The 13,776-nt window shown below is 36.1% G+C and overlaps 1 protein-coding gene across 3 annotated transcripts in view; it reads left to right on the top strand.

Annotated features, from left to right (window-relative positions):
• Positions 1-13,776, top strand: part of GPSM2 (G protein signaling modulator 2) — a 42,185-nt gene that overhangs the window by 18,965 nt on the left and 9,444 nt on the right. For all 3 annotated transcript variants that reach the window (XM_039841038.1, XM_039841039.1, XM_039841040.1), the window contains 9 exons: positions 956-1,177; positions 1,542-1,677; positions 1,997-2,139; positions 2,631-2,754; positions 2,862-2,977; positions 5,363-5,518; positions 6,405-6,513; positions 7,418-7,547; positions 10,873-10,943. In XM_039841038.1, the coding sequence (XP_039696972.1) occupies positions 956-1,177; positions 1,542-1,677; positions 1,997-2,139; positions 2,631-2,754; positions 2,862-2,977; positions 5,363-5,518; positions 6,405-6,513; positions 7,418-7,547; positions 10,873-10,943 (1,207 nt within the window). The remainder of the gene's footprint in view (positions 1-955; positions 1,178-1,541; positions 1,678-1,996; positions 2,140-2,630; positions 2,755-2,861; positions 2,978-5,362; positions 5,519-6,404; positions 6,514-7,417; positions 7,548-10,872; positions 10,944-13,776) is intronic.

The following is a 13,776-nucleotide window of genomic DNA, read 5'->3' on the forward strand; positions in this document are numbered from 1 at the left end:
GTTTCACAGACACAGCTTTGGACGAACCTAGATTTTTTAAAATGATATATGCCGATTTAATTGGCCAAACTATAGAAACATTGAAAGATTAGTACATAAACAAGGTGGAAGTCGCGAAAATGTTGAAGAAACACAATGGCAGCTTGGGTGAAGAGCGCCTGCTAAAGTTGAAGTTTAGAACCCAAAGTATCGGTGCTTTTTCTCCCGAGATGTATTTGCAGTGACTTAACTCTTCTGGCTTACAACTTCAGTGACAGACTTTGAGAATTAGAATTTCTGCAGATCTTTACATGGTTGCTAACGTAAAGTTTCTTGACACTTAGTTTTCTTATGGAAGTGTGCCTTGTAGATCAAGATATTTTGCTCCTCTATTTTTATAAGATGCAAGTAATCATATGATAAGAAAAGGGGTGTGTGTGTGTGTGTGTGTGCGTGTGCGTGTGCGTGCGTGTGCGTGTGCGCGCGCGCGACAGGTAGAGGGAAGGAGGAGTGACCGACAAGCGAGCAGATTACCTGGATCTCTGGATAAAGGAGAGTATTAATTATAGGACTTCACCATTCTCAGGATCCCCTCTTCTCCCCAACCTCTCCGGAATCCCGTGTCCACCACAGCTCAGAACAGTTGAGGACACGCTATTTCGATCCTGTCATTGGTAGAGTGGGTTGCTCTGGGTGGGCCAGTTAAAATGGGCCCATATGGAGATGTTTAGCTGTTCTATGTAAAAGACCTCTGCGACTCACACATCTGAATAGGCAGATTAACTGTTGCTATAAATAATGGTTTGCTGTTTTATCAGTAATGTGTATATATATATATATATATTTCAATTACAGAGGCAGTCGTGCTGAGGAAGGGCAGCCACAGCCCACATTTAAATTATATCACTGGAAGTTAAAAGCGCGTGGTGCAGTTGTAATGTAATGTTGTGAATGTCTGTCCTCTGTAATTTTATAGAATGGAAGCTTCTTGCCTAGAACTGGCCTTGGAAGGGGAACGTCTGTGTAAATCAGGAGACTGCCGTGCTGGTGTGTCCTTTTTTGAAGCTGCAGTTCAAGTTGGAACTGAAGACCTAAAAACACTTAGTGCTATTTACAGCCAGCTGGGCAATGCTTATTTCTATTTGCATGATTATGCCAAAGCATTAGAATACCATCATCATGATTTAACTCTTGCAAGGTAATTAAGATTATCAATATTCTTTCTCCGTAAATTAACTGTCAATTTAAAATTATTTGTATTCAATTTAAAAAACTAAATACATATAGTGTTCTAATTAAAAAGCATTACATTTAAAACCTGATGCCAAACACAGTTTAGTGGAATGAATGAATAGTAGTGAAATGACCCTAGAGTTTAATTAAATGAATGAAAATTAATTAAATTGAAATACAGACATGTAACTTCAAAACTTTTAAAGTAGGTTTCAAGGCTAATGGATCTTTTTTTTTTTTTACCTTATGTCAGTTGTCCTCTAGGGAAAACTACTCTCTGGCGGCTTTGTGTTTTAACACCATTTGCTTTTTTTTTTTTATTTCCCCAGGACCATTGGAGACCAGCTGGGGGAAGCCAAAGCTAGTGGTAATCTGGGCAACACCTTGAAAGTTCTTGGAAATTTTGACGAAGCTGTAGTTTGCTGTCAGCGACACCTAGGTATTTCTAGAGAGCTTAATGACAAGGTAATGAGGAAACGTTCGATGGTCGGCCAAATGTTTTCATTGACATTGCTCTGGTTTTTAATTCTATTTAATTATTCTGTAGTTTATCCGAAATTCACTACCAAAAAAAGAAAATACTTACAGAAAAATAGAAGGGAAAGAGAAACAACTTTTTATAAAGAGGAAACAAGTTAATGAGAGGTCTTTCTTTCATGAGTAATCATTTGTTTGTTTCTGTTTGGATGGCCAGTGTAAACCCTACAAATAAATAACTGTGCTAGGCATTACAATACGTGACCTCTGACTTCAAAATGTAAACTCTGCTGACGTCTTCATCCAGGTGGGAGAAGCAAGAGCACTCTACAATCTTGGAAATGTGTATCATGCCAAAGGGAAAAGTTTTGGCTGCCCTGGTCCTCAGGACACAGGAGAATTTCCAGAAGAAGTGAGAAGCGCTCTGCAGGCAGCCGTGGATTATTATGAGTGAGTAGTGCTGACGCAGTCACGTGGTCCACCTAAGCCATGGATCTGCTATACGTTCTTTATCCAGTAGTTAAGTTTTTAAGTTTGGCAAAGGTTTTTAAATGATGAGCTAACTAGCAAGTAAAAATAAACCATCAAATTGTTGCAAAAATGTTATGGTATAGTACTATTACTACAGTATAGTACTAGTTGTAAACCCCTCCCTTGGAAAGCTTTCATTTAAACTGCACACCAGTGCCACTTAGTGGCAAAAACAAGAAGTGTCGGTGGTTAGTCTCAGCTGTAGAGGTTCCAAGGTTAACTCCGTCCTTGATGCTGGGCAGAAACGCCCCCTGAATGGTTCAGTGAAGTGTTCCATACATCTTTAAAATGTGGCACATTATGGTTGTGAGCTTAGTTAAAAATTTCTTTCTGATAAAAGTAATTACTTTGTAAGTCAAATCAATAAATTTTTTTCTCAAACTTTTTTTTTCACGTTTGTTATCGCCTAGGGAAAACCTATCACTAGTGACTGCTTTGGGTGACCGAGCGGCCCAAGGACGTGCCTTCGGAAATCTTGGAAACACACATTACCTCCTTGGCAACTTCAGGGATGCGGTTATAGCTCACGAGCAGGTACCGTGCGAGGCTCTGGGCATTTTCTCCATCAGCGTTTTGAACAGTGACGAGATTATTCTTTACTTTTCCTTATAGCTGTATCTAATGAAAATTTTCTGTTTCAGCGTCTCCTTATAGCAAAAGAATTTGGAGATAAAGCAGCTGAAAGAAGAGCGTATAGCAACCTTGGAAATGCATACATATTTCTCGGTGAATTTGAAGCCGCCTCTGAATACTACAAGTTAGTCTGATATTTCTATAGATGAATGTAAAATGAGTCGTAATGCAGCCCTATGAAACGAGGCTTTGGGTTTAAAACCTGCTCTGTGCTCACACTAGCAGCAGGACATTGGACTTCTCAGCCTCGGTTTCCTCATCTGTAATGGAAAATATCAATACCTTGTTTTGGGATCGTCGTGAGGATTGAATGCAATAATATATTAGCATAGTACTGGTATACAGTGCTCAACAAATATTATGGTACCTAAGATTTAATAGCAACAGTATAAGTCCCTGTATGTTTTTATTCGTTTTTATCTTTAAAACTTTTTAAATGAAATTCTTAACTTTTAAAGTTTTTATCAAACTGTTTAGCATGTGTTAGGTGTATATTTATATACTTTTTTTCACCCAATATGGGTTTGTCAAGAGGCCACAAAAAAGCCTGGTAGCAAACATATGCCCTCGTTCCCACCGGTGATCACTGATTTTTTTCCTCTACCATCGCACCCTCTCACTGAGTCTTCCTCCCCCCTTCTCTGCCCATCTTTGATCCTCAGTGTAAGCGGAGGTCCCAGTCACTTACCTGAGCAGTTGGCAATCCCACCTTCCTCTGTGGCAGGTGTTTCTCATCTGTCAATAAACTCGAAACATAGATGATAGCAGAGTTTAGACTGCCTGAGGTTGCCTGGTCTGTGCTGTCTGGATTTTTTGGAGTTTTCCCTAATCAGTGGGGATTCGAAGGCCCGTATAGACTTTGGCAGACACCAGTTTGACTGAACCAAGGACACGGTGATTGATTTGGATTTATTGTTCAAGAACCCAGTGTGAGAGAGAGCTGAATATTCTGTCATCTAAAAAAGGGTAAAATTACTTTCGGTCCATCTGAAAAACTAGAATGTCACCCCCACCCTACTTTAAATATCAATTAATGGTTAATATTTGTTGGTTGATTAGATATGAAGTAGCCTCCAAATAAAATATATCACTACGTAAGGAGTATATATTTTGATTTTAAATATATGTTTTTTATGTTTTAAAGCTAAAAGTCATAGAAAAGTCTTAATAAATGATGTATTATATACTGAAAAATTCTGTAATGAAGTGGATGATGGCTGTTTGACTTAAAGAAGCACGAGTCTAATGAACCTTCCCCTCCCACCCAAATAGGCTGGAGCTTAGAGCTTTACACGTATCTTCAACCATTATTTTTGGAACTCTCATTTTCGGGACCTAACAGTAAAACTGTCTTAACATTATAGATCTATATCCTTCAGGATAGAAAGCAGTAGTTTGGTAAGCCTACTTTAGTAATTGAATTTGGTTCCAGAAAGACTTCTGATCGTTTATGAATTAACTATATCCTCAAAGAATAATGCTGTGCCAGAAAGGGTCATGCCACAGGATCTGAGGACAATTGCAGAAGTCTTCCAAAAATGTTTGAGAGGACAGGCAACGTTAGAATAAGTGCGTAGCCTCCCAAGGTGACAGCTTTGAAGATACCATCATTAAATGTATAATTTTAGATTTGTTTGCTTAAGAAAAAACTACATTAGGATATACTTACTCTTCATATAGTTATAAGTGACATGAAGTATTATACTCTTTAGCAGAAATTAGAAGAAAGCCGTATGAATTATTGGATCCAAAAGCATCTATAGGTTTAAGCACTGATGATAATAACAAAACAATTAACATTTATTAGCATCTACTGTAAGATGCTGTTCTTAGCACTTTATAGACACGAATTCATTTAATCCTCACAAAACCCTAGGAGGCATTTTCCCCATTTTACATACGAGGAAACTAGTGCATAGAGAGGTTGAGCGACGTGCCCCAATCACAGAGCTGGTAATCGGCAAGGCTGGGATTTGAACCCCGACAGTCTAGCTCTAGGATCCATGCTCTTAACTGCTACACTAGCTTCTCATTGACGATTCCATATGTGTTAGGTAGAATTTGGTTAACGTTTAAGTGTAGTATTTAATATTTTTCACGAATCATAAGACTTTTAACTAAGTATTTTAAATTTTGACAAAATGTAAAGGCAACAGTATGATGGAAAAGAGGTTATGTGAACAAAAGTCTAGGCTTTTGTCACTACAACAGGGAAAGGTTTTTAAATGTAAAAATACTCTGTTAATATTTAGAAGCATTTACTCTCCCATGTCACTACTCCTTTTCTCTGGAAAACTGATAGGTCTCTCAAATTTATTATACAAGTCTGGATTTGTTTTTTGTGTTTCAAAGAAGTCTTTCCATTTTGTCAAAAAGCAGTGGAGGTAATATGGGATTTAGCTCACACAGGCTCTAAAACAGATTTACTTTAAAGGCAGGTGGGAAGAGTTTTATTTTATGATTAAAGCAAAAATAAAAATGATAATTATGTAAGAATTTCTTCTTTTAGAAAGACGCTGCTGTTGGCTCGACAGCTTAAAGACAGAGCTGTAGAAGCCCAGTCTTGTTACAGTCTTGGAAACACGTACACTTTGCTTCAAGACTATGAAAAGGCCATCGATTATCATCTGAAGCACTTAGCAATTGCTCAGGAGCTGAAGGACAGGTAAGTCACAGATCTCGTTACTATAGTTATGGTAAACTATAGATGCATTATTCAAACCCTGGAATTTTCCCTTTGTTTTCTTTTTAATTCCTTTTTAAGGAATTTCTTCTATTTCGATAACATTGTCTGATGTTATTGTTTGAAGGACTAGCATGTGTTAGAGGATTAGACGTTTCCGTGTAGCCTTGAACCGGGATCAGTAAATGGGTCACAAGCTCCACTGCCTACAAAGGTCGTCCTGACTAGCCCAGTGGCGGGCTGAGAGATGAGGCCCGACGTGAGGGGACGTGAGGGGTCGGCTGCTGCTCAGCTCCAGCTAATTGCTGCCAGGAAGGAGCGAGGGCCCAGTACGTCCAGATCCTTTTTTTTTTTTTTTAAGGAAAGCTAGATTTCCTGAGTTTTATATGAAATCTTCTGATTTTTAATGTTAACGGATAATTTTTTTAAATTGAAAAACAGCATACCTACACAGTCTGTGATGTTTACTTTAGGAAGATAGAGTTTTACCTCAGTATGAGGAAGAACTTCTCTGTACAGTTGTTCAGAATGAAGTCTGCTGCCTCAAGAGGCAGTTCTCTTCCGCTGACGGTGTTCAGACACACACTGAATGACCGATTACCTGGTAGGGGTGTCATCAAAAGAAAAATGGGGCAGTTGAACGAGAAGACTTATCTCTGAGATTTTATCATATACTGCATGTTTAAAAAAGATGTTTTAATGCTTGACTCTGAGTTCGGTATTACCTGGGTAATCTCGTCTGTCTCTAGTATTATGAAAAATCAAATAAACACAAAGCATTGTTTGTACCTTTAATTGCTGGTAGATGGCTTTTATTCCACACACAGACCTTTCAGAAACTGTAAGTTAGCTCTGAATTATTTTGTAGAATTGGTGAAGGAAGAGCATGTTGGAGCTTAGGAAATGCATATACAGCTTTAGGAAATCACGATCAAGCGATGCATTTTGCTGAAAAGCACTTGGAAATCTCAAGAGAGGTATGAAACTGAAAAATTGCTCTCTGTGCTATTATGATTGACAGACCAGCAGGAGGGAAAGTCCTGTCACTTCTCTAGATTGCTTCTATAACGACTGAGTAATAAAATTGAGTTACGTAGTATTCTCTTGGCATCAGACCTGCAGAAAGCATTTGGAAATATAGATTAGAGGTATGTTTGCACTGGCCTTGATGTAGGAAGAGAGGAAAGTAAGGCTGGACATGGGAATGGAAAGATCACTGAAATACGCTTCCACCATATCCCCATTTCTGTATGAAAAGTAGCATGGTGTAGAGGGAAAAACATCAAAGACCGGTTCCTGTTACAGTTCTGCCACTTGCTGGCAATTTGGGCTTGGAAATCTTTTCTGAGCCTCATTTGTCTCATCTGTAAAGTGGAATAATATCTACCTTGCAAATCATTATAAGGATGAGAAATAATGTATGCAGAAGTGCCTACTATATTGTCTAGTGATGGCTTAATAAATAAATGCTATTACACTGTAGTATGTAATATTATAGGTTAGAAATAAAATATTCTAAGGATATTTTATTCATGTGATGCCAAGTTAATGTGTCAGAGAATAACCACATTATTATTTAATATGATCATAGAGATTAAGAACAATCTAATATTTTGAGAATTAGCTGTCCTAGTGACATATTTTAGAAACTTTTTTCTTTTTCTTTCTCCCTCCCCTCCTCTCCCCTCCCCTCCCCTCCCCACACTATTAATGAAAAACCTATTTCATTCATATTTCTAATACAACTATTTTAGGTCTCATAATTCTAACATAACTATTTTTATTTCTCTATTTTCTTCTAGTTTTAGATCCATAGCATTTTCAACTAATTTTCACCATTCTTTAAGTTCTGCTCTGAAATACGAATGATTGTGATTGCAGGTTGGGGACAGAAGTGGCGAACTGACAGCACGGCTGAATCTCTCGGATCTTCAGATGGTTCTTGGTCTGAGCTACAGCACAAATAATTCAGTGATGTCTGAAAATATCGAAATCGATCACAGTTTGCATGGTAAGTAATAGCTCTTCAAAACCCAACTTCCTTATCCTTAAGCTTTATATTAGTTATCACATCTTTGCAATATCCAGAGAGAACATATAACATAGGAGGTTCAGCTCTTTTATAAACATAAGTTAAAAACCCCAAATTTGGTTCTTAAAGAAGACTAATAAATCTACAGCAAGATTATTCAAGAAAAAAATGGATGGGACATAATATAGATGTAGCAGAGAGTTAAAAAATAAGAGATTATCCTGAATAATTTTACGAAGAGATAGTTGAAAACTTAGGAGAAATAGACAGTTTCTAGAAGTACAACTTACCAAAACTGAATCAAAAAAAAAACAACAACAAAAAACACAAATCTAATGGTAGATTTTATTAACCAATGTCACCATAAAAAAAAAAAAAAATCTAATGGTAGAATGTAATTTGAATGGCATCCCTAATTCTTAAAACCATAAGATATGATCAGTAATTTTAAAATTTTCCACTAAGAAAATACGTGGCCAAGATTTTTTTAAGTGAGATCTACCAAACATTCAAGAAAATTGATTTCAACTTCCCATAAAATTTTATAGATAACTCGAAAAATCTTTCAGAAAACAGTATAAATTGATACCCAAACTAGATACAAGAAAGACTGGTAAATTATAGGCCAGTCTTTACTCGTGAGCATAGATGCAAAAATTCTAAACAAAATATTAGCAAACCAAATCCAGCAATGTATTGAAAATAAACAGGAATGTAAGTGGATTGAACATTCGGAAATCATTGTAATACACCAATAAACATAGTAAAGGAGAAAACAGTCCAAATATATCATTAACGCTATTAAATGTAAATGTCCCATTTAAAGGACAGGGGTATCAGATTAGAAAAAGAGTAAAGTCCAGCTAAATGCAAGAGGAATATGTACAATGTAAGGATATTGTAAGCCTGAAGGCAAATGGATAGAAAAAAATATACTATGGGGAAAACAAAAGAAAGCTTGTATAGCTGTATTAATTAATATCAGATAAAATGTACTTTAGGGCAGAAAGATCTTGTTAGAAATGAAGGTCACTTCACAAAGATGTTTCATAATGGTTAACAATTCCCCAGGAATATCAAAGCCTTAAATTTGTATGGTCCTGGTAATAAGCCTAATAACAAAGCTTTTGTGTACATAGAGCAAAACTGACCAAACTAGAAGAAATGGAAAAATCCAGAATCATAATGGGAAGGTTTAACACATTTCACTTTGTAATCGCTCAGATTAGAAAACTAAATGTAAAGGATGTCAATTCTCCTCAAATTGATATAAATCAGTGCACTGCCGAGCAATTCACTACAGTTCTTTTGTGGAACTCGATGAGGTCATTTTAATTCAGTGAATATTCATATAAAAAAAAGGTCTGAGAACTTGAAGCCAAAACATTGCTGATGAAAAACAGGAAATGAGAAGTGCTTTATCTACAGATATAAAGATTATAAAGCTACAGTAATTAAGACTGTGTGTTGTTGGGATAGAGACTGACAGACCAGTGGGATGTAATATAGAGCCTATGTTTATATTCCTTGCATATATGGAAACTAACATCTCACAAAAATCTTGCTGGATTAAATTTAAATATGGAAGACAGATTTAAAGCAGTAACAGTGATGCTGGCAAACACTTCCTGAATGCTTACTACTATTTACCAGGCACTGTTCTGACCCCTTTACAGATGATGAATTTATCATCACACAGTGTTAAGAGGTAGGTAGTTGTTCTTGACATATGAGAAAACTGAATCACAGAGAGGTAATTGCCCACGGTCATATCACAAGTGAGTGAGTGGTCTGTCTTTAGAATCTATGCTCAAGTCAGCATGCTGCACGACCTCTGAAAATAAAGGAGAGTATCTCTGTGGTATCAGTGAGGGGAAGGGTTTCTCAAGACATGAAAACAAAACTATTAAGGAAAAGATTGACACTGAAATTAAGAATTTCATTTCATTGAAAGAAACCATAAAGAGATAAAGGAGACTGAGAGGGCATTTGCCACACACGTGGTTAAAAAAGGATTTGCAACCTCAATGTATAAGAATGCCTGTGAGTTAAAAACAAGACAAATAACCTAACTAAAAAATGGGCAAAAGCAGTGAACAGAAGAAGAAACACAGATAGCCTGTAAGTATATGAAGAGGTGTTTAATTTCATTTAATCAGGGAAAACCACAGTGAGGTAATACTGAAAGCCCATGAGGTGGGCAGAAATTAAAAGGTCTAATAATAACCAGTATTGAAACGATGTGGGTAATGAGAACTCTTATGCATTATTGATGGGAATAAAAATTAGTATATTCTAAAGAACCACCTGGCAATGTTCTGGTGATGTTGCCGATGTACCAGCCTTACGATCAGGCGTACGCTAAGAGATTTCTGAGCATTTCTGGAGTGGTATTGCCTACACCAAAAAATTGGAAGCAACCTAAATATCTGTCACCAATAGAACGGATAAATAATTTCCTAATCCTAAAATGGCAATTAAAATTAAACTGGACGTATCAGCTTGGGTGAATCAGAAACATAATGTTGCTCAAAGGGAGCGAGGTAGAGGATATATACGGGATGAGACCATTTACATAACGTTATGTATTAAGTTTTATTGCTTAGAGATATATACACATGTAATGAAAAATTACAGGAAAGGGAAGTTACGGGAGGAATTACCCAAGTAGGAGTTAATGTGTTGGTAATGGTTTATTTTTTAAGCTGGGTATTAGATATCATGTATTCCTTATGCCTTTAAAAATATTGCTTGATCTTTAAAAGACTGAGTGGGCATGAAAGTTCTTTATATTTAGTGATAACTTCATTGAAAAAAAATTTGAGCCTCTTTCCAGACTGGCAGTAAATCTGTCATCTCATGAAATCTTAAAATGGGAATGGGTAATTGAAAAGAGTTAACAAAATAATGGGGATGTTACTTTGATTTTTACCTCAAAATTGAAGGCTTAAAGTCTTTTCCTTATGCTTTTACTTAAACCACTCTACGGTGTGTTTTTAAGAAGTTGGATAATACAAAACTAATTATTATAAAGTGCCTTTTCTACATTAAGGGATGTTAGTAACCAAAGTTAGTTTCCAATCAAAATTTAACTTCCTTACATAAGCATTTTAGACGGAGTATATATTGTTTTTATGTAATCGGTATGGAAAATTATTCTTCTTAAAAGAATGTTTATACATGTTTTCTTCTTCCATATGAGTTCGTGTAACAAATTTTAAAATTGAATAACAAATAACGTAGTCATGCTAAATTTGTGATTTTAAGGGCTCCCTGGTTTATTTAAATTAATTTTTTTACAAAGGTGCACGCCCCAAGTTTTCACGCCGACACAGTATGGAAAACATGGAACTTATGAAGTTAACACCAGAAAAGGTTGGCAGTTTTTATGTTTTAAATTTCTTGAACTGTTATTTTAGTAACTTAGTTTAAATGAAAGTTTATTTTTTAACAGAATTACAAAATATTTTTATTGTACAGTTTATTCTTATTATTCATGGATTCCATATTTACAAGTTTGGCTATTCGCTAAAATTTAACTTCCAAATATTCTTGGTGTTCTTTTTCCCCCCATGTAAGGTCTCCTGTTTTGTTTTGTTTTTTTAATTGAAGTATAATCTATATACATCAATTTCAGGTGTATAACATGATGATTTGGGATTTGTATATATTGTGAAACAGTCACCACAATAGTCCAGTTAACATCCAGTTAACATCCATCACCACAGTTTCAGAATTTTTTTATGATGAGAACTGATTTCCACTCTTAGCAACTTTTAAACATGCAGTGTTATTAATAGTCACCATGCTGGTCATGACATCTTCATAACTTGTTTTATAACTGGAAGTTTGTGCCTTTTGACTCTTCACCCACTTCATCCCCTCCCCCCCCTTTTGGCAACTACCAGTCTGTTCTCTCTGCATCATCGAGCTTGGTTTATTTTTGCTTTTTTGTTTTATTTTTATTTTTTCAAATTCTACATGTAAATGAGATCATAATTGTATTTGTCTTTCTCTGAATTATTTCACTTAGCTGGTTTCACTGAAGGTCCATGTTATCAAAAGGCAAGATTTCATTCCTTTTTAAGGCTGAATAATATTTCATTATATGTGTGTGTGTGACACAAGGATGTGTTCTAAGAAATGTCAGGCAGTTTTGTCACTGTATGAACATCCTCGAGTGCACTAACACAGACCTGTTGGTACGGCCTACTACACGCCCAGGCTGTACGGTGTACCCTGTTGCTCTGAGGCTACGAGCCTGAATAGCATGTTACTGTACAAAACAACACGAGATTAGATCAAGCGCAAGGAAAAATGACGTGCTCAAGGGATGTGGTAAACATGAGATGTGTGAGGCCGCTGTCCGTGTAACATACCATGTTTTTCAGCAAACTTTTTATTAAGTAGAAAGAGTACTCTCTAATGGTAAGAAGTATAGTATATTAAATCCATAAACCAGCAACATAGTCATGTTATCATTATCAGTATGTACTGTACACAATGGTGCTGTACTTTTATGACTAGCAGTGCAGTAAGTTTGTTTACACCAGCATCAGCACAGACACATGAGTCATGCACTGTGCTATGTCACTAGGCTATAGGAATTTTTAAACCCCATTATAATCTTGTGGCACCACCATCGTATATTGTGGTCTGTTGTTGACCAAACATCATTCAGTGCCTGACTGTATACCAAAATTTCTTTATCCATTCAGCCATCAATGGACACTTAGTTTGCTTCCATATCTTGGCTATTGTAAATGATGCTACAGTGAACCTAGGGGTGTGTATATCTTTGTGAGTTAGTGTTTTTCGTTTTTTTCAGATAAATACGCAGAAGTGAAAGTGCTAGGTTGCATGCAGCTCTATATTTAATTTTTTGAGGAATTTCCGTACTGTTTGATAGTGGCTGCACCAGTTTACAATCCCACCAGAAGGGTACAAGGGTTTCCTTCTCGCCACATCCTTGCTATCACTTGTTGTTTGTTCAATTTTTTTATGATAGCCATTCTGACAGGTGTGAATTGGTATCTCATTTTGGTTTTTATTTAGTGTTAAGCTGTATGAGTTCTTCATAAATTTTAGATATTAACCCATCGATGTATCATTTGTGAATAGCTTCTCATTTAGTAGGTTTTCATTGTGTTGATGATCTCCTTTGCTGTGTAGAAACTTTTAAGTTTGATGTAGTTCTGTTTGTTTATTTTTGCTTTTATTGCCCTTGCCCGAGGAGACATCCAAAAAGATAATGCCAAGACTGATGTCACAGAGTTCACTGCCTATGTTTTCTCTTAGAAGTTTACGATTTCAGGTCTTAAATTTAAGTCTTTAATCCACTTTATTTTTGTATATGATGTAAGAAAGGTCCATTTTTTTAATATTTATCTGTCCAGTTTTTCCAGCAGCACTTATTGAAGAGACTGTCTTTACCCCATTGTGTATGCTTACCACCTCTGCTATAGATTAATTGACCATGAAAGTGAGGATTTATTTTGGGGCTCTCTGTTCCATTGATATATAAAATGTTTTTATTCCATACTGTTTTGATTATTGTAGCTTCGTGGTATAATTTGAAATCAGGGAGTGTAGTGCCTCTTACTTTGTTCTTTCTCAAGGTTTGAAAATAGCTTTTTCCTACTCTCACATTTGACTGGTTAGAAATAATTTCCTTCATAACTTGGAGGACACTGTTCACTGTGTATTCTTCAGTGTTTTTGTTGAGATGTCCAAATAACTATATAGAGACATTAAAATCTTCTCACATTTCCACTTGGAATTTGGGAGTGGTTTTATGTTCTAACAGCAAGGGCCATTTACTTTTGCTTGAATCAGTAGATCCTGAAATCCACTGTATCAAATAATTCACCCTTTATAACCAGTGTGAGAAAAAGAATTGAGAAATAAAAAATCATGCTCCATCATATTTGCAGATAGCTGGTTTTGTTCACTTACTAGCTACTTGTCTCATTCAGGTAATTAGCCTCAGAGCAGGAGTTATTCTAATTTGTGCCCCATGGGGGAATATTATGGGTTGATAGTAGAGGTTCTATAATTTCCAACTCCACACTTAAAATCTGTGCATTTGACTATATGCAGACCTGTGAAAAAATGTGCATCATTAAATCATCAATTACTACATAACATGGATGTTTATTAGTTATTTGCAGACACTTAAGATTGAATGTTAAAGCTGCAAATGTCACAT

The sequence above is a fragment of the Pteropus medius genome, unplaced genomic scaffold, assembly GCF_902729225.1.
Source record: "Pteropus medius unplaced genomic scaffold, Ma_sr-lr_union100, whole genome shotgun sequence".
In the NCBI taxonomy this organism is placed as follows: Eukaryota; Metazoa; Chordata; class Mammalia; order Chiroptera; family Pteropodidae; genus Pteropus; species Pteropus medius.